Source organism: Osmerus eperlanus, chromosome 15, assembly GCF_963692335.1.
Source record: "Osmerus eperlanus chromosome 15, fOsmEpe2.1, whole genome shotgun sequence".
NCBI lineage: Eukaryota > Metazoa > Chordata > Actinopteri > Osmeriformes > Osmeridae > Osmerus > Osmerus eperlanus.
The window spans coordinates 1248587-1270237 of record NC_085032.1 but is presented as its reverse complement, the minus strand read 5'-3'; the positions used below and the strand labels follow the sequence as shown (position 1 = coordinate 1270237).

At 40.6% G+C, this 21651-nt stretch overlaps 1 protein-coding gene across 2 annotated transcripts in view; it reads left to right on the top strand.

The window, feature by feature from the left end:
- The window catches only part of nktr (natural killer cell triggering receptor), a 52133-nt gene that overhangs the window by 4568 nt on the left and 25914 nt on the right, over positions 1–21651 (top strand). For both annotated transcript variants that reach the window (XM_062480313.1, XM_062480312.1), the window contains exons 2-3: positions 7659–7738; positions 15353–15427. In XM_062480313.1, the coding sequence (XP_062336297.1) occupies positions 7681–7738; positions 15353–15427 (133 nt within the window). In that variant the 5' untranslated portion in view covers positions 7659–7680. The remainder of the gene's footprint in view (positions 1–7658; positions 7739–15352; positions 15428–21651) is intronic.

The following is a 21651-nucleotide window of genomic DNA, read 5'->3' as shown; positions in this document are numbered from 1 at the left end:
CCGATCAAGCGCTGTTTGCTTACTTCATGGCTGACGAACTGCATGGTTGCGAATTTAATTGTTTTCGCATTAGAACTTGCACAAACCAGTGCTCTGAAATTTCTAATTGTATGTATTGGGCTATGTTGAACTCTTTCTCCAATCTGCAGAAAGATAATACAACCAGAACTCAATTAAACGTAGTCTTTCCGTTAGTGAAGATGCAGACTAAAACCCTTCAACAAATATTTAATTCAATTAAACTGTTTGATCTGGATTTGAGCATTGGCGAAACTGAAGGTGTCAGAATAAATACAAAACATGCGTCAAAGTTGTCGTGTGTGAGTCTGGCCAATCATGAAATAGCTGTCATCATTAGAACCCGTGCAGTTGCTCTTGAGAAAATGCGGCTGTTCTCGAATCGATCTCACGGTACTTTGATAGATACGTCACAGTGACTTAGCCTCGGCGCCGTTTCAAGTCGGACAAAAAGTCTAACCAGAATTCACTGCTTCAAGTCAGCCGACTGCAGCGCTGCATGAAGTCGAATGCACCTATTTTTATGAGACCGAGAGCTAATAGCTGTGTTCGACTTCATGCATCGCCGCCGGCTGCGCCGACAGCTGGCTGAGCCGACAGCTGGCTGACTTGAAACTGAGAATGCCATTGGCTGCTTCAAGTCAGCCGGGCTGCAGGCGACGCCGGCGCAACATGAAGTCGAACGCACCTGTTGTCTTGGAATATGTTGCTTGTTTGGTCTACTTGTGTGTGTGCGATGAATCATGGGTAACGTAGTGCGAAGTCAAGTTGGTTGCAGGGCTCGACAATAACGATGGCCCGAGGCCAGTAAAAAGTAACGTTGGGACAGTTAAACTAGCAACTCGCTGGCCCGATCGGGCCACTGCAAATTATTGATTGGAAAAAAAATTTGCATTGTAAAAGTTATCTTTCATTTACATTACATTTACATTTATTCATTTAGCAGACGCTTTTATCCAAAGCGACTTCCAAGAGAGAGCTTTACAAAGTGCATAGGTCACTGATCATAACAACAAGATAGCCACAAAAACATTGCGAGTAGCCAAAACATGAAGCACACATTGTGAACAACCAAAGTAAGTGCCAAAGGGAAGAACCATAAGAGCATGTAGTTAAACAAGTGTACCTGTGGAAAAAGCAAGCAACAATAATAAAAACAATATATCACAGCGAGTACAAAATTTATCAGTTACCACTAACCACAAGAGCAACAAGTCTCTAAGCAAGAGTCATTGTGATCCTTGAGGAAACTAACATCGGGTCAAGCGAACCATTCCTAAGTACCATTGTACTCCCGGAACAAGTGCGTCTTGAGCCTTTTCTTGAAGGTGGAGAGACAGTCAGTGTCTCTGATGGAGGTGGGGAGTTGATTCCACCACTGGGGGGGGGGGGGCAGACAGGAGAAGAGCTTGTGTTGGGACCGGGCGGTCTTGAGCGGTGGGACCACCAGGCGGTTGTCTGAAGAAGACCGTAGGTGACGGGTGGGGGTGTAAGGCTGCAGGAGAGACTTGATGTAGACGGGTGCAGTCCCGTTCACTGCTCGGAAGGTCAGTACCAGGGTCTTGAATCTGATACGGGCCATGATAGGTAGCCAGTGGAGAGAGATGAGGAGCGGGGTAACATGGGAGCGTCTGGGTAGATTGTAGACCAGGCGGACCGCTGCGTTCTGAATCCTCTGAAGAGGGCGGGTTGCACATGCTGGGAAACCAGCGAGCAGCGAGTTGCAATAGTCCAACTTGGAGAGGACAAGTGCTTGGACTAGCAGCTGGGTGGAGTGCTCAGACAGGTATCTCCTGATCTTCCGGATGTTGTAGAGGGTGAATCTACAGGACCGGGAGACTGCAGTAATGTGGGCCGTGAGGGAGAGCTTGTCGTCCATGGTAACCCCAAGGTTCCTGGCAGAGGATGAAGGGGTCACCGTCGCAGATCCCAGGGTGATTGAGAGATCGTGGGAGATGGAGGGTTTAGCCGGGATGATGAGAAGTTCTGTTTTGGCGAGGTTCAGCTGAAGGTGGTGCTCGGTCATCCAGGCAGAGATGTCTGTGAGGCAGGCCTCAATCCTAGCTGAGATCCCCGGATCGGTCGGGGGGAACGACAGGTACAGCTGCGTGTCGTCAGCGTAGCAGTGGTAGGAGAAGCCATGGGAGGTGATGATTGGTCCAAGTGAAGTGGTGTACAGAGAGAAGAGTCCAAGGACGGAGCCCTGTGGGACACCAGTGGAGAGCTGGCGAGGGCCTGACAGTTTGCCTCCCCAGGAGACCTGGTAGGATCTTCCCGACAGGTAGGATGAGATCCACTGGAGTGCAGTGCCAGTGATGCCCATCTCAGAAAGTCTGGAGAGCAGGATCTGGTGGTTAACCGTATCAAACGCTGCAGAAAGGTCCAGCAGAATGATGACCTGGAAGCCGCTCTGGCAGACTGGAGGGCAGTGTTTTGCTATCTGCTAAATGCATAAATAACTTTGCAGCTCGTGGGGCGCACAGTTTGCAAATCAAGAGTTGAGCAGTGAGTGACGAGTGGTTGTCAAATTGTAATTCTCTAATCGCGATACATTTTTTAACAACTGGCGCGAGACAATAAAGTGAAGATGGCAGAAAAGTAGAGCTACGAGCTCAAACGGAAGCAACTTTTTTTATGGAACTAAGATGCACTGTGTCGTCTGTCGTATGTTCCCGTGTAAAGCAGACACAAGTGGATCTTTTTACACAGGGAGTCAGGTGGCTGAGCGGTTAGGGAAGCAAGCTAGTAATCAGAAGGTTGCCAGTTCGATTCTCGGCCGTGCCAAATGACGTTGTGTCCTTGGGCAAGGCACTTCACCCTACTTGCCTCGGGGACAATGTCCCTGTACTTACTGTAAGTCGCTCTCACTGTAAGTCGCTCTGGACAATGCACCGACAATTTTCGAAAACAATCCCTGACCAGCCATGCTAGCAGACAGCACCTGGTTTGCCTGACAGCTAAGCGGATGGTTGACAATCCATCTTCCAGGCCGTTGACCATGCTGGTCAGGAATTTAAATGTAGATGCCCATCGTGTTATTGCACGACTTATAACAACGGCATATCACGTAATTAAGACGGGCCAGCCGTTCGCCTCGTTCCCCCAGGCTATTGAACTGCAGCAGAAGAATGGTGTTGACTTGGGTACTTAGTATCATACTGATGAAATGCTATGGAAGCTTTTATATATTAGCATTGAGGGACCAGAGGTTTCAGTTTCAGCCAGACGGTTGTGCAGAGATGGCTGTCAGCAGGGAAGAGAGCACGTCCTGTTTGACATTAAAAGCCAATTGTTTTGCTGACTTTTACCTTTTTATTTTTTATCACTAGAAATGTGATTTAATTGGGTGTGCCTTGCCTTCGGCAAGGGCACAACCTTTGTTCTCTCACATATATATTATTATTGGGTGTGCTTTGCCTTCGGCAAGGGCTTGTTCTCTCACATATATATTTATTTATTATTTATTTTCGCCCCCCTAAGGATCAGTCAATATTTGGACTACATACACAACGGCGGTGTCAAAAGGTTCGTCTTGTTAGCGATTGCGTTGGTTGTATTTTTATTTACGTTCCGTTGCATGGTTTAAGTAGAAATTGCGTTTTTGTGGTGAAAAGTGAAGCTAACGGTGGCTAATTTGCTAGCCACAGTCACTGACGTTACTAACGTCACTACGTCACTAACGTCACGAAAACACGCGTGACTGTAGCAGAACATTCGTTTCGCATCTGTTAACTTGGGGGATAGCTAGGCTAACTAGCTTTACTGCAAGGCAGCTGCAGAAACGCCACAAGCAAAGAGGCCAGGGTGATAACTATTTACTCATTTTACTTTGTGATGTGAAACACAATTATGAAATGTAATGTACAATATTAGCTGATATTATTAAGGAAGTAGGCCCACATCTACTTTCGGAAACGGTAGTCTACTATTTCACTGAAGCATTAGCATGACATTAGCCTCTGTTGCCCGGGCAACACATACCACAGTGGTCTATGATGCATCTGTTTTCAATCGTTAAAATAAACATTCCTCACAAATACATTTTCTTTGTAGGATTTACTATGACATTACATTACAAGTAAACGATTTGTTGGTGAAATTATCATTACCTGTGGTTTCAAACCAGTGTTGCTCATTGCAACGCTGTAGCCTACGCGAGACACACGACAAAAACATCTAACTTACACAGTTGTTTAGGAAGTCAAACGGCGACAGAACATGTTCGGCACTCCCCTTACTTAAATCAAAAGTCTTTCAATAGGTGAAACTATCTGACTACTAACCTGAACTTCATTGCCACAGCCTAAACTTTGTCATTCTGTTCATGAAAATAATTAATTTCAGCCTAAACTGTACAACGGAACGTTTAATCGAATTCTACTGCTGTGTTCGTCTTGGTAGCGATTGCGTTGGTACTCTACAGTACAGTACTAGAGTACAGTACTAGACTGTCTAGTACTGTACTGTAGTAGTAGAATTTACCGGGGCAGCTTCTCCACACAGGGCTATATCGCATTTTGCGTTGTTACTGACAATGATCGCTACCAGTGAGCTTTTTATGAATGAGCGATTTTCCACTAAATAAATGTCAAGCTTATTTACGTTTTGGGGGGCATATTTTCAGTTAGCAGATGGTACTGTTTGAATCGCGATTCCATCTTCTACTGCCGGGTAACGTCGTAGAATAATCTTCAAAGGGGGTTCTTTATTAATGAATGAATGCAATGAGTAGGCTAAATGCCTGAAAATATCATGAGAAGGGAAAAACTTAAAATGACGTTTAAGTCATAGAGATTAGGTCAATTTTTACACCGGTCTGCCAAATTTATTCGTTTTGATTCAACGATGAGGCTGCCTCTTGCAGGGGAAATGAGAAGACATCTATTTCATTCTACACTTCACTCGTATTTTCAGTTGTAAATGAGCAGCAAAAAAAAATGCTTTTAAATCTATGTAATCTTTATAAATAATAAGTATGCATTTTTATATAAAATATACAGAAATATCAGTTGTAAAAATGTCATTCAAAAACGGACCTCTGTGCAACCGAGTTTTTGTTCTTTTTATATCCAGGATGTGTTTAATAAATGGTTAAACATGTTAACAGAATAACACAACTTATAAGTCTTTGGTTTTGTTGTAACAATGATAAATTACAACTTTTGGAGGGGGGGCCAGTAAAAATTGTCTTACAATGTTAATGTTGAGCCCTGTAGTTGGTTTAGGTCAGAGCCATAGAAAAAGAGAGTTGCGACACGCTTTGATCTCGCCGACACGTGATCACGTGGTTCATGTAGCTCGCTGTAGTTCCAAAAAAACCCACTGCTGTCAACCGGTTTGAATGGTTTTCAATGAAGCTGGCCAACGGAAGTCGCTTTCTCAGGCAAATGATGAATGAAACAGGCTCGGTTAAAGAAAACCGATATTCTGGCTATCTTCAGCAGACTCGTATCTACAAAAGGCAGTCCTCCCTGACGTGTTTGGTGTAGAATGGAGTGAAATACAACATTGTGAACACTCACTGCCAGTGAAACACAGGAAAAAAGCTAGAGCTTTTTTGTCACGTGGTTCCGGTAGCTCCCTGTAGTTAAACAAAACCCCCACTGCTGTCAACCTGTTTAAATGGTTTTCGGCGGGACAGACAGCAGCACCATCTCGATTCACGGACATTTTCGGTATATTAACACATAATGTCAATTGGTTACTGGTGTGTTGTATCATGTATGTCTGATACTTTATTAACATGTATGTATTACATGAACTTATACATAACGCAATATTGTGAAGCAGAGCTAGAAATGGCTATGCTAGCTACCATACTGTACAAACTGTACTGTACCATACTGTACATACCAAACAGTAGCCTAATGAGGACTATATTGTTCCACTTAACGTTTAACCTTAGACGGTTGAAGTAAATGGGTCTTGTTAAACCTTTTTTTATTCATCAATCCACTTACAATTTAGCCTACCACATTAACAACACTTATATTTGTAGTACTTGATGCAAGTTGAATCTAACCATTATCACCAGCAACTGCTCAATTTAAGACAAGAAAGGAGTTTGGTAAATAGAACAGAATAAACAAGGCAACCAACTGCATTAAATAAAACATTTTATTGTACAATATGTCCTGTGTTCTTCCACTCCTTTTGTTTGTAGTGATCCGGTGATCTTCTGGCTATGATACATGTACAGCTAGCTAGAGTAAAAGTGTTGCTTACGTAGACCTACAGTCTAGCTCCAACTGCATTTAGAATCTAACAAGCTTACGATAAACTTTAACTAAAGCTGGCTATATAAAATACTACTAATAACAATTGATATGTGGTGGTCGAAATATGAAAAAATGCAGGATTTTCGTGAATTTACCAGCTAACTTGCTTCGGACCACTTAATTTGGAATTCATTGTTGTTGTTAGCTCTACTAACTAGGCTAATAAGAGCTATATATAGAAGACTTACTTTGTATGCCAACGAACACCAATAATTAGAACTAATTTGACAGACTATAAGCCAACTGACTTCTGGTTATGATACACGTGCTCTCTAGGTAGCTTCAGTAAAAGTGTTGCTTATGTTACTAACTGCGTTTCGAATCAAACAAGCTATAATCTTACGATAAACTTTATCTAAAGCTAGCTATATGAAATACTACTAATAACAATTGATATGTGGTGGTAAAAATATGAAAAAATGAAGGATTTTCATCAATTTACCAGCTAACTTGCTTCGGAAACACTGAAAATGAATGGGGTTGAACGGTGGAAAATGCAATGTTTGGAACTACAGGTCGCATGTGACACTCTTTACTTCCGCATTCCTCGATAACAATGGGAGTCTATGGAAGTGTCGCAACTCTCTTTCTATGGCTCTGGTTTAGGTTAGGCTACATAGCGAAAATTTTACGGGCACTGAGCAACGACATGGTGCAAGCATTCGATTTAGACAGCGTCTTTCCTCAGGAGAAGCAAAACATTCAGTTTTAGTTAGTCCTCAGATAATAAGAACGTGTTCACCGTTCAAATTAATTATTTGTCAATAAGTTGCGTTCAGTTCATCGTTCTCATAAAAATGAACGTGTTCAATGAACGCGTTCTTTTGAACGCATTCATTCACACACTGCCACAGAGCAGCCTTGTTTTTGTACCTTAGACCCAAGTGAGATGGCTCTAAGAAGGCATAAGAAACTTGTGTTAAAGGAGTCGTCATATTTGCAGCTATTAACACTTTCATTTTAAAACGTAGTCTTTCTGTAAAGCAAAATCTTGATTTAGTTTTTCTTGCAATGTTGGGAAATTCAGCCCAGTGACATGTCCAGATTGTGACAGGGTGGACAGATTTGAGAAAAGCCTGTGGTTAGTTGGCTTTGATTAGATTTACCTATTTTCATTACATTTAAATTGTTCAGATGCATTTATCCAAGTTGACATACAGAGGTTGCATGTAGAAAGTACAGCAGAAGATCAGTGTTCAGAAGTACAAAGTTCTAACAGTAGGCTATTTTAGTCAAGGAAGTTTGTATTGACTAGACACAGTTCACAGTAACCACATCTCAGCTACCAGGTGAATATCAAGTTTTGGACAATAAATGTTTTCAGAGTTTGATGTAAAGGTTTTTTATATTTCTCTTTTCAAGGTAACCCATACTGTGATAAAGAATGGGGGTGAAAGACTGCCCTCAGTGTTACTTTGATGTGGAGCTCAACAGGGAGCCAGGTAAGACAAACCATGTTTTTAGTTATTGCAGAATATCTAGGATTGATTCAAAATCTTTATATCATAGAGGCATGCACTACATTTATTCATTTAGCAGACGCTCTTATCCAGAGTGACTTGCGCTATGAGAATTTTTGCTGATAGAAGAGTAGCAAACTATCAACGACTAGCTCGGGTGGGCAATTAATTTTCCCGAAAGGCCACATGAGAAATTGGGACCGTTGTGGTGGGCTGAACCAATAGGCTGAACTTAATTAGAAGTCCATGTCTTGTTAAAAACCCTACATTCTGTATCAACCTTTCGTTTTTCACCGTGAGCGGACATTTTCGAGGGCTAACCAACAGTTAACTCCTAAGTCTCCTGTCGGTGAGGTTGCGTAAGTGCACATACGTAAATCGCCTGAATCACTGTAGTCTTTCAGGACGACAGATTTCCTACCGCTCAACCCGAGTTGGGTAACGTTACTTTTTAAAGTAACTAATTACAGCAACTAGTTACATTTCTTGTAAGGTAACTAGTTACGTTACTTAGTTACTTGCTGTAGAGAGTAAGGCCGAATCCCAATACTCTCTTACTGTCTCATACTCTGGATGATCTGTCCGCCATTGTTGCTGCTAACGCAGTATTCACATACCCCTAGGTTTCAAGTAAGCTCCCGAGCTCCCTTGGTTTTAAGGGGTGTATACCCCTTCGTCTTAGCCCTACCCCTCGATCAAAAACAGTATTGGGACACCACTTACTCTCACGGGAACACGCGTATTGGGATTTGGCCAAAGGCGTTAAGTTACTTTTGTGTTATATTAAGAAAAGTCTTTTATTTCTTTACAATTCACCTTGGTCAGTCTTATGCCCAGAAGGTACATTTAATGGGTTGACCTCAGCAATAGCACATATTGAATATTCACTGTCACTCGCATATAACATGATCAATCCTCATTATACAGCAAGACGGATCAAGGTAATAATCCACCATAATGAAAAACAATATTTGCATGAAGTTCTTGAATCAAGAAACTCTTTAATCAATAAATAATTTTGTTAAATGCCAGGCAGAAGTCTAGTAGTTAGCTAGCTCTACAATTTACCGGGGCTAGGTCTGAATCTAGGAGCAAAACAAAGCTAATTATAGCTAGGTATATGGTAGCAAAATGGTGTTCACTTACTTACAACTTACTGTAATATAATCCTAAACCGTTGCAACGATACAGCGACGCATCACACAAGCTTGAGTTCAAATACATTATTTAATGTGACACTACATAGGCCTACTGTACATGCAAGTCTTGAATAACTATTTAGCTGGTCGGCTCCATGACGCTGGGTAAGTAGGGCTCGTGAGACTGCTCACCAAAAGAACGAAGGGGAACCCACCTGTTTAGCAGATTAAGATATTTTCATAGGTACCTAGTAGAGGTGGAATGGTACACTGAAGTCACGGTTCGGTTCATACCGCGGTTCAGACATCACGGTTCGGTATGAGTTCGGTACAACGGAGGGAAAAGCAAAACAAACCAGGTTCCTCTATGAGTGAATACGGCGCATTTTTGTCTTGTTCCAGTGATTGGCACACCTGGGTGATGGCGTCGGATAATTTTAGTCATTTAGCACACGCCAGATGCGTTATGTGCGTTAGCATGTTATATGTAGTTCCACTCACATACCCCACAACCAGTGACGTGCGGTGATGTCAGTAAGAGGCTAGGCACTCGATTGGGAAAATGTGTCCAAACTTTTGACTGGTAATGTACATGTTGAAGAATACAGGATTGAAGTGCGAAAGTGAGTTTTTCGCTTGTCGTCCGCAGTGAACGGACAGTAAAAGCACTGCATATTCTACAATTGTTATTTTATTTGATTATGCGTAACTGCTACATTCGTCATCGTAACGTCTAAACAATTGGAATAACACACATATTGCATATATAAATCACAAGAATAAACAGTAAAAATACAAATACAAGTTTATTAAATACAATGATTTAATAAAAATGGTTATGTTTGAATTTTGGCAGGGTAGGCAGTGCCTACCCAGACTGCACGTCACTGCCCACTACTGCTGAACAACGCCGACACACAGTACTTGTCTTATCCACCACTCTCTCGCCTCTACTACTGTAACTGAATGGGAAATCAAAGTTTTCCCAAACTTGCAATCTTTAAAAGGCAGACGGGTCCTCCTATCTCTTGTGGGTCGCCACCACTCGCCATACTCGTCCTTAGTGCTGCTAGCTAGCCTATCTCTGACTCACGGCGGCACCAATCAGAGCTTCAGAGCTACAGATTAGATGTCCCTAAAGTACACGAGTATCTAACAGTAGTTTCGCATTACATTAATTAATTTGCACGGAGGTTTTATTTATTTTTATACCGTCTATTCTCCGTGTAATTTCATGCACCGAACCGTGACGCCCGTACCGTACGGTTCGGTACGAATACATGTACCGTTCCACCCCTAGTACCTAGCGAAAAGTAGCCTCAACTTTCCTAGACTTTTAGCTACATGCTGAGGGCTCACGACCAAAAGACTAACTTGAGTAACGCGTTACTTTTTGGAACAAGGAACTAGTAACGGATTCATTCAATTAAATAAGTAACGCGTTAAGTTACTCGTTACCTAACAAAAGTTGTCTGACTACTACACCCAACACTGCGCTCAACACATTTATTTATTTTACATTTTTGATTTACCTCACACGGGCCGGACTGGGGCCGCCCATTAAGCTTTCAGTGTAATTCTTAATTTTTACAGAAACCTCCGCCTCCTAAATGAGTGATTCATTAACTCATATTGTCAATCAGACAGTGACTCCTCCACAAAGAATACCTAAAATAACGTAGATGACTATCAGTCCATCTCTTGTCATGCAAAATATTGATGAACTCTCAGCAAAGATTTGTATGCCTTCGCTGGCTTTTTTTGGGTTGGCCACGAGGCGGTTATTTCTAGTTATATCTAAAATAGTTTGTTCCTCAATTAGTGAGATTCTAAGAAGGGACATTTGCCTAGCAGGAAGATCATGGATCAGAAATATTTTGTGTGGTCCTTTTTGTATGTTGAGAAATGACAAGATGGCCAATAAACTTCATATTATTTCAAATGGTTAAGAATGCATATAGTAAATGTACTACATTTACATTTAGTCATTTAGCAGATGCTCTTATCCAGAGCGACTTACAGTAAGTACAGGGACATTCCCCCAAGGCAAGTAGGGTGAAGTGCCTTGCCCAAGGACACAATATAATTTGACACGGCCGGGAATCAAACTGGCAACCTTCAGATTACTAGCTCGATTCCCTAACCGCTCAGCCACCTGACTCCCTGTCTCTTAGAATCCTGCCAGCTTTCTTGAGGCATTGTGTGTGGTAGGTGTCCTGTAGGGCTGGGAGCTTCCTGCCGATGATGAACTCAGCAGACCGGACCACACTACGTAGGGCCTTGCGGTCCCTGTCTGTGCAGCTCCCATACCACACTGTGATGCAACCAGTCAGTATGCTCCCTATTGTGCATCTGTAAAAGTTAGGATGACTGAGTGATTGTCCAGTTAGAATGTAGATCTTCACTGTACTATCTTTTGGACCTTGCATTTCTTGTTCTTTTGGTTTAGGCAGAACGTCTGTTTCAATGGAGAGCAACTGCAACAAATGGAGGGTGTTATCAAGAATCAATGAAATACTGCTCATTGTATTCCGAATTTGATATATTCCCCTGTATAATGAATAGCTCTACTTAACATGAAGCATTAAAAAATATAAGCATTATAAATATAAATATATAAAAATATCTAGATCCGGTGTGGTGTTGTAGTTTTTCTAATGTCAGTAGTTGTTGCAACAGCATGTGAAAAAAAACTACAAAGTTTGCTAGGCCAAAAAGAATCTTGCAATAAAAAAATTGACATTGTTAAAATGGGTTTGCGTTAACGCCTTTAATAACGCGTTTAACTGACAGCACTAATTATTAGACATTGTAATTATTAGCAGGGTTGTTAGAGATGTAGAAAATGCTCTCAAATCATCTGGTAATTGTTTATGACCATGCAGCTTGAAAAAGTACATTTAATTCATTGTATATTTACCGTATTTCTTCAAATAAACGCTGCAGTGTTTATTACACAATGATCATCTTTGGTGCAGCGTTTATTCGAGGGTGGCATTTATTAGAGGGCGGCGTGTAATTAGTAAGAGAGATTTAGAGATGTTGATGAAAGGCGAATTCGCCAGTGGTGAAGTCAGCTACCTCGCTATATTGTAGGCTACATTTAATTGTCGCAATTACATTAATATAATGTATAATTTGTTTTCAACTAATGTCATAATTTAGAATTATATAATTGCATTTAGTATTATTAAGTGACTTTATTTTGAAGGCCTTTTGGAACGCTCGTGAGTGAGAGAGTTGACAAGCTAACAGCAAGTGAAGCACGGATCATTTAATGGTCCGATAAAAGTTTAAGGTTGTTATCGGATGTTAGCGATCTAAGGAAACCTCTATACCAGGCATGGGCAAACTACGTCCCGCGGGCCACATCCGGCCCGTTAGGCTTTTTAATCCGGCCTGCCGAACTTGTCCAAATTATCGTTAAAATCTAATTAATTCAGACTTTTCCCTGCAATGCCTGCTTTTCCCCAATAGGTGGCGCATTCCAGACACAGTGACCTTTGTTTGAGTGGTGTAGACCTACTATACTCTCTACGTCACGTTTTCCCTTTGCCGTTGGAATTCTCATTCTAAAAATGAGCGAACCAAAGAAAAGTGGACTGTGAGTGCCGAGTGTTTAGTAAAGAATGGACAACAAAATATTTTTTCACTGAAGTCCGATCAACGGCTGTATGTCTGATATGCCAAGAAACTGTTGCAGCTTTTAAAGAATATAATATTAGCCGTCACTTTGCCACAAAACATGCTAGCAAGCAGACAACGCGTGAACGGGCGGCTACTGCTCAGAGGTTGGTGGCTAATTTACAGACTCAGCAAAATCTTTTTCACCAACAAACTGTTATTCAAGAATCAAGTACAAAGGCAGGTTTTTTACTGGCATTCAAATTGGCAAAGGCTAGCAAGCCGTTCTCTGAAGGCGAGTTTTTGAAAGAATGCATGGTAGACACAGCAGGTCTCTTGTGTCCGGAGAGCAAATGCAAGTTTGAAAAAGTCAGTTTATCACGCCGGACAGTGACTCGCTATGTGGAAATGATTGACGAAGATATAGCCTGCGATTTAAACAAAAAGGCTGAGTCCTTTAAGTTATATCCACTAGCACTGGATGAAAGTACCAACGTAAAAGACACTGCTCAGCTCCTAATTTTTATTCGAGGGATTAACGACAGTTTTGAGATAACGGCGGAGTTTTTGACCATGGAGTCCTTGAAGGGGCAAACGCGAGGAGAGGACTTATATGACCAGGTGTCTGCTGTCATCGAGAGAATGAAGCTACCTTGGAGTAAACTGTCACCACCGATGGATCGCCAAATTTAACTGGGAAAAACGTTGGGCTGCTGAAAAGAATCCAGGATAAAGTGAAAGAGGAAAACCCTGACCAGGATGTTATTTTCCTTCACTGCATCATTCATCAGCAATCTCGGTGTAAGTCTGTATTGCAGCTTAATCATGTTGTGAATCCAGTCGTAAAACTTGTTAACTTTATACGAGCAAGGGGACTTCAGCATCGTCAGTTTATTACGTTCCTGCAAGAAACCCATGTGGATCATCAGGACTTACTTTACCACTCTCGTGTCCGCTGGTTAAGTTTGGATTAAGTTTGGCTGGTTAAAAGTGTTTCAATGATTGTGGGAGCTCAAAAAGGAGATTAGCTAATTTTTGGAGCTAATGGGAAAATCCAACGAATTTCCTGAGCTGAGCGACACAAACTGGCTTTGTGACTTTGCATTTGCTGTGGACATATTTTCACACATGAATGAGCTGAACGTGAAGCTACAGGGGAAAGATCAGTTTGTGCACGACATGTACACAAATGTGAGAGCCTTCAAATCCAAGCTGACCCTATTCTCCAGACAAATTTCAAACAAATCTTTCGCTCATTTCCCCACACTAGCCACGCAGAAAGAGGCCAACCGAAACGTTAAGAAATACAGCAAATCACTGGACGACCTGCACAGAGAATTCTGCCGTCGGTTCTCTTATTTTGACAAACTTGACAAGTCACTTCAGCTGGTGTCCTGTCCCCTGTCACAAGACCCTGAAACAGCACCGCAGGAGCTGCAATTGGAACTGATTGATCTTCAGTCTGACTCCGTCTTAAAGGAGAAGTTCAACCCTCTCAAACTGAATGACTTTTATGCATCACTTGACGAAGCCACGTTTCCAAACCTCTGGAGGAAGGCACAAAAGATGCTGGCGTTGTTTGGCTCGACCTATGTTTGTGAGTAGACGTTCAGCGTCATGAACATCAACAAATCCTGTCACAGATCCAAGTTAACTGACCAACACCTCAGATCTATCCTGAGAATTGCCACAACAAAACTAACTCCAGACTTTGATGCACTGGCAAAAAAGGGAGACCAAAAACACTGTTCCCACTAAAACTGAGTTTCTCAATACTGTTATGAAAAAAATGCATTTGGAAATAATGATAATAAATAATTAATAATAAAATATTCGTACAGTAACCCTTGCATATTTATGCTTTGCTACCTGTTAAATGCCTAAACCTTTTATGTAATGGCTTTTATATATCATTTATATTAGTTCACACAAACACTCCATCCATCTACTACTGGCCCGGCCCCTCTGTCAAATTTTAGAACCAATTGTGGCCCGCGAGTCAAAAAGTTTGCCCACCCATGCTCTATAACCTTGTGTACAGCATGCAGCCAACGAGGTATGTTGTTTTGTGTCTGTATTTTACTTTGGTGAACGTTATTTACATGCTGCGCATGTCATTGTATGTTCATATTAGGCTAATGTGGTCTTTATTTTCTCGTAATACTGTGGGTTTAGTTTTCACGGTGGATTTGGAGAAGAAGCTTCAAATAAACCTGTAGCAAGAAAGCCACTTGTCTGCCAGTGCTTCGAGGGAATTATACACTTGCGATTTACTTGTGTAATAAATACTGTGTTTTAATTTAACCAATTAAATAACCGTTTCCTGATTTTCTTTTTTGGTGCAGCGTTTAATTGAGGGCGGCGTTTATTACACAATGTTCTTTTTTGGTGCAGCGTTTAATTGAGGGCGGCGTTTATTACACAATGTTCATTTTTGGTGCAGCGTTTATTCGAGGGGGACATTTGAGGGCAGCGTTTAATCGAAGAAATACGGTACTCAAAAACAGGTGTAATAAAACAGGTGTTTTAAACAGGTGTAATAAAACAGGTGTAAACAGGTGTAATAAAACAAAACACGTTAATCAACTTGTGTGTTCCTAATGTGTTGAGATAAAAATGTAAATGGCCCCAAATAAAACTAATACAAACAATTTCTGTAATTGATTGAAAATGCAAAATAAGAAATTCCTGAATAATTTCATTCAATACCTGAAAATGACCATAGAAAGTCCCCATCTTTTGAAAATCCCAGTATTTTGTAATTTTTTAAATGTTCATTCAAAGTAGTATGTCTCAATGATGATCAACTGATTTTTTTTTTGGTCTATTACAGTGGGACGCATAGTCTTTCAGCTTTTCTCTGACGTTTGTCCCAAGACAAGCAAAAACTTCCTCTCTTTGTGCACTGGTGAGTAATGACCAAAGTTTATCCTGATTTGAAGTTTAAAATCAATATGTTATCAATTTCAAGTCAAGTAGTAAACTGTTAATTTCTTCATAGCAATTAAAGTATATTTAATTAATTCTTAGTAAATGTAGGATGATCAGAATCTTTGCACATGCACTAGTACATGCTTCTTTTCATGGACAAACATTCAGCTTTTGTTAAAACAGACATCTTTAGCTAGTGTTTTTTTAATTACTTGATGTTTGTAGGTACCAAAAATGGAACAGAACGTTTGATTATTTAACACAAGAAGCCTGACCCCTAAGTCTTCAGACAGGGATGTTGTTACTGACACGTAATGATTGCTAGATGGAGCTTCTTGCACAGATCTAAAAGCAAGGTCGGAAAATGAACTTGCCTTTCATCAATCTGTCATTAATTTCCGTCTTGTTAGTCTGATTTATTTGATGGTTGTTGTCTAGCCCTTCATCATTCAGCAAAGTTTAATTTATTGGCTAAAAGATGTCATACACGTTGCAGGTTAGACTATATCAACATCTATAGTAGCCCGACATTATCAACATTTTATAGTCGTCTGACTGATCGCGTTGTTGTCCCCAGTCAAAAGTATAAACACACAGAGACATCATAAACAGTCAATGGTCTAATTAGATCCAGTTACTGCCAAAACATGTCATGTTCCACGGTCCAAGTAAAGTGTAATTGTTGGTTTGTTGTTGGTTTGTTGTAACTGTCTTAAAATGATTGTACTCAATGTGAAATATATTATTGTTGCTTGCTTTTTTCCACAGTACACTCTTGCACTTTTGAGGTTCTTGCTGTTTAATTGTAACTTGTCTAACTACATGCTCTTATTGTTCTTCCCTTTGGGACTTATTTGGTTTTCACAATGTATGCATCATGTTTGGCTACCCGCAATGTTTGGGGCTCTCGTTGTTATGATCAGTGACCTATGCACTTTTGTAAAACTCTCTTGGAAGTCGCTTTGGATAAAAGCGTCTGCTAAATGCATAAATGTAAATGTAACTAGTTTGGAAATTCTAGGCTATAGGCTTACTTCATGTTACATGTTGAAGCTTAGCCTATTCAATTTAACAACTTTCGGAATGACGGGCCGTGTATAACAGGCAGTGGATAATATCATACTCAGGGTTTCCCGCAGCACTTTGCTGTTAAGGCGGCCGCCTTAGCAACACAAGCCTGCCGCCTTTAACTACGTTTTTATAACATTTTTTTATTGGAGATATTCGCCGTGTTTCCGCCAGTTTTCTCCCTTTCATTCCAACGGCAGTCTCTCTAGAGTCTCCCTCTAGAGAACTTCGTTTTTGGAGGAGAACTTCATTTTTGGAGGAGAACTAATGTACCAAAAAATTACGCTTTCGTGCTCGCATTAAGTGTGGAATTCCTTTCTAGCAAAACAAACCCAGAATACGTCGTTGGTTTGGGCTAAGCCCCGAATGTTTACAATGTATGGCTCCGCGCCTGATTAACACTCAGATCGATAAGCAGTCTCAAAAATGGTAGCAATATAAAAAATAATACGTTCCCTTTCCGTAATCATGATACCCCCCAAGAAATGTTCGATGCACCCCTAGTCAAAGCAGGCTGCATCTGTGCCAGCTAACATCACAAACCTCACCAAAGAGAAGCAGTTCCAGCCATCGCATTAGGGGTGAGTTAATTAAATGTTTTACCAAATATAGCAGGCACATTTTGAAGGTGATAATTCTGTACCGCCCCCGAATAATCTAATAAATATCCAAATGGCCCTTGGCAGAAAAAAGGTTCCCCACCCTTGTGGTAGGCAGACGTTTTAAACATTAGGGGCTTAGCCCGAACCTAGGTTGTATTATCGTTTTGATGTGAGTGTAAATCGAGACCTCAACAAGTAATGCGAGAACATTATGTTGGACTCGTATTGTTATATTTTCCGAATGTATTTAACTGAGTATTATTATATTTAACGGATTCAGCCTACACACAGTTATAGCTATATTAACCATCATTGAGCTTTGTGTTCAAACGTACATATTAACTTTTATTTCTAACTATGTTTACGCCAGGGTTGGTTGCTCCTTCCATGCATGCTTGTTTGTTTACCGTTCTTCTTTCTTGTTTTGTGAGGCGGGTTCGCCAGGATATTTTTCTGGTATTCTGAATTTTGATTGGACTGGCTACTTGTCTGTCTACCTACCTACCTGCGCACACTCTGCCCCTCCACTCAATACTTGTTTTGTGGGAGTGGCTTTGAAGGGAGGATGTGGGATATTTTGGTTTGAATCGTGACAAAAATTAACTAAAATAGCTAACTTTGCGCAACTTGCCTACCCTGCCTTTAAATGTAAGTTTAAGTCTGACTTGCCATGGACACTTCAATTTACCTGTTGCATAAAGCTTCACTATGTACTAAATAAGACACTTCACGAAAAAAGAAAAGATGGCAGACAAAACAGCAACACTTAATGACGAAAGATCGATACATTTAAACCTGCTGAAAACCTATATCTGTTGGAGGAATACACTTGAAAAAGTTGTCTTATCAACAAATAGTGTGCGTTTGCAAGCTTCTTCATTTAGCCCCAATGCCTCTTCCATTTATCAACAACTCCAACTCAGATGGCTGGGGCTAGCGTCAATAAAGTGAGTTATGTTGTCATCTACTCACTCATTTAATAAAATGACATTTTAGCGGAAAAGTAGAACCCAGTTAACATTTTCTGCAATTAACAAACTTAATTCCTCTCCTAATAAATCATGCTAAAATAATGACGTAGCCTACTAACAGATCGTTGGCATAGCAACTAAGCCCTTACCGCAACGCTTAGCCAGGGGAAGAGGTGCCTAACTTTCCTACCCCAAATTAAGTCAGTCATACTATTTATGCAACAGACAACTTAATTAGACAATTTAAGACTGTCTAAGGCTAAGACTAGTCTTAAACTAAGTTTATGCAACTGGCCCCTGTAGTTTGTCCGTGTCTCTTAATTATAAATTACAGGCTTTAACCCTTTGACGCGTACGAACACACCGGTGTGTTGAGTCCTGGCTGGTCCCTGGAGCGTACCAACACACCGGTGTGTTGGAACGCGTCCTTTAGAATGTCCAGTTTGGCTTATTACGTAACAATAAACTCTTCAGCATTAGCCTACGCGTATGTTATAAACATGAATCTCAATTTACTGTATATTTTGAGAAAGTTTACCTTTATTATCCATAAGAAAACGTTCAAACAATTTAGTTTAGCTAATGTTAGCTAACAGCTAACCAAAAATAACTCACGCTTTACTCACGCCACCTAGTAAACCATAATATTATCCGTTTTCCTTGACTTGGCTATCGCTTTCAACAGATTTTACTATTGTACAACCAACCAAAGATCGAAATAATAGATATACGTTCACAAATATGCATCTAAAACATCTGACATTCGTCTGTCTTTCGTCTCGTTTTGAGCTACTAGAGGCCATCTTTGATTTTTTTGTCTTCCGGCAACAAATATGACCCTTGATGATGTACCCCTTGACCCCGTACACCTCAGTATTTTCTCGTGAGAAGATTAGGTCATCTCGTTGACCATTTGACACCCACAATGCAGAGTACTGATCAAAACAAAAAACATGGCAGCCTACATTATCGTCATTAGCCAAGTTAGCTTCTCGAAAGCTACACTACGATAATATATCATATCAATTCACTGTGGATTCACCTGTGTGAATATTTAAAAATCGGAACAGTAATGACAGTACTAAGTTATTTTAATAAATATTTTAATAAGTTAAAAAGCCCACACCAACACGTTTCTTAATTTTTAACACGTATCCTTTTACTCATTTCAGGTAGCTAATTACATGTCCAGGAAAGGGTACAATCTCGTCATTGTCACGTTACATATCAATGAATATCATTAGCACACAGCTATAAAAAATATCACATCAAAATTATTTAAAACCTTACTGTGTAGGGGTAGGCAAAGCTTCCGTCAACATATCGGCAAAAAGGTACAGCATGTTTGAGTTGTGTGATGTACTGGCTATGTTTAGGACATGATCCTTTACACAGGATCCACTATGGACATCCAGGATCATGAAGGGCTTGGGATTTCTGGATCTGTTGTCATGACAAGTCAACTGGTATTTATTGTCATCATATACTTACAGTACACAATGAAACAAAACAACGTTCTTCCAGGACCTAGACATAACCTAGACAACTACAACAACTGTGTGGAATTAGGTCAATAAAATTGGTCCAATAAGACAAGATGAAATTTGTGACAAATGCCTCAAAACACCAAGAAGTGGGGATACTGTGAATGTAAACAAGTAAGCTAGTGCAAGGGAAACTGAATGTAAACATAACATACTAATACCATAATACATGGACATCAGTTATTGAGGTAGCAGCAATATGCAAAAATATTGAGTTTGATGATGTACAGGAGCGTGTGGGGTGCATGGGTTTGTCCACAATGCGTGTGGGTTTGGGGATGCAGCATTTGGTATAGATGTTTGTGAGGGAGGGCAGAGAGATCCTGACTATCTTCTCAGCTGTCCTCACTGTCCTCTGCAGGCCGTGATGCAGCTCCTTGGGATGCTCTCTACAGTCCCTCTATGCAATGTGGTGATGGTGTGGGATGGGAGATGGGCTTTCAGCCTTTGCAAAAAAATAAACATGCTGCTGGTACATCAAGGAATTAGGTGTTTGACGGTCTCGTTGATGTTCAGCAAGGAATGGTCACTTTGTGCTGACCGTACTTGCTCGACACCTGAGAGAAGGCCATGTACTATACATGGACAATTTGTACAGCAGTGCTGTCATGTTCTGTTTCTTGGAACGGGGCCTGTGCAGGCCAACATTCACCTGTAAAATTATAGGGAGATGTTCAAGATATAGAAAACGGTCAACAGCAGGCAATCAAGTGGTATGACAAGTGGTGCGTTTCATTACCCTATGAAACATTACAGTCATACATTGCCGTCTTGTCATTTCAATAGGTTGTTAGATTGAATAAGCATAAAGTCTGGTTTATTCTACATGTCGTCCATCAACTAGCCCTAGCCCAGATTTTCCAAACAAATTACACTTGCCTCTCATTTTTGCTTGAACTGTGGCCTGACAATAAATGAGGAATACATTTTCTATCAACACGGAAATTAATGACAGTAGATGGTAGCAAGAGATCACAAAACATAGCCATCAATATAGAATGGATGTCTGAATTATTGTGTTTGCTTTAATTTGACTAAACATGGCAAGTTAGTAATCGCTAGTTACCTGAATAATACCCTTTACTACGAGCTAGCTAGTAAAAACATCAGATAGTGGAAAACAACCACAGGTCATGCTTTCGTCTCAATATCATGCCACAGGTATGTGTATATTTTGTGGGTATAAATAATCTACTCACCAGAAAAGTTTCCCAGATAAAGATGCCAACCAAAAAGGTTTGAAGGTATCCAAGCAGCATGAGCTTGCTTGATCGCCTTTCGCCGAGGTGTGTGGGAGTCATGTTCCAGTCTCGCCTATAGCTCAATTTGGTTGACGATCAACAGTTGCTGCTAATTTACTTGGCTATGTTACGTAGTTTGTGTAGTAGGATTATAACAAAGTAATGCAAGTGCATCTAGTCAGTCTAGCGTATTACTAGGATTGTAATGTATCGTTTTGTTTTCGTTTAGCTGGCTTCCATCCAGTAACTTATTTTGTGAACACTGGCTGCGTTGCCAACTCAGAAGGTTTACGAGATGGAAGCCAGCTAGAGAAAACAAAACGATGAATATAAATCAAATTAGACTGACTGGATGTATCCAAATTATTTTGTATTCGTTATAATCCGACCACACAAACAACGTAACATAGCCTAGTAAATTAGCAACAGCTAACTTGTTGATTGACTCTTTACTACACTACGAGCTAGCTAGTTTGGCAAAAACATCACCTCGTGAAATACAACAGTTCATGCTTTCATCTCAGTATCGTGCAAACTATATGGGTGGTATAATTTGAGTTATACAAATACTTCAGTCACCAGAATAATAGCCAAAATATCTACTTTGAAGGTTTCCGCCAGTCCCCTGAAGCGGAAGAAATACGTAACGAGAAGGTGGATAAACAAAACAACCAATGAATGGAGTATTCGTCACTAATACGGGGTGCAAACTAGGTCAATGGAAAATGCGAACCGAGAAATACTTAAATTGTATAGCAATTCGATTTTAATGCGT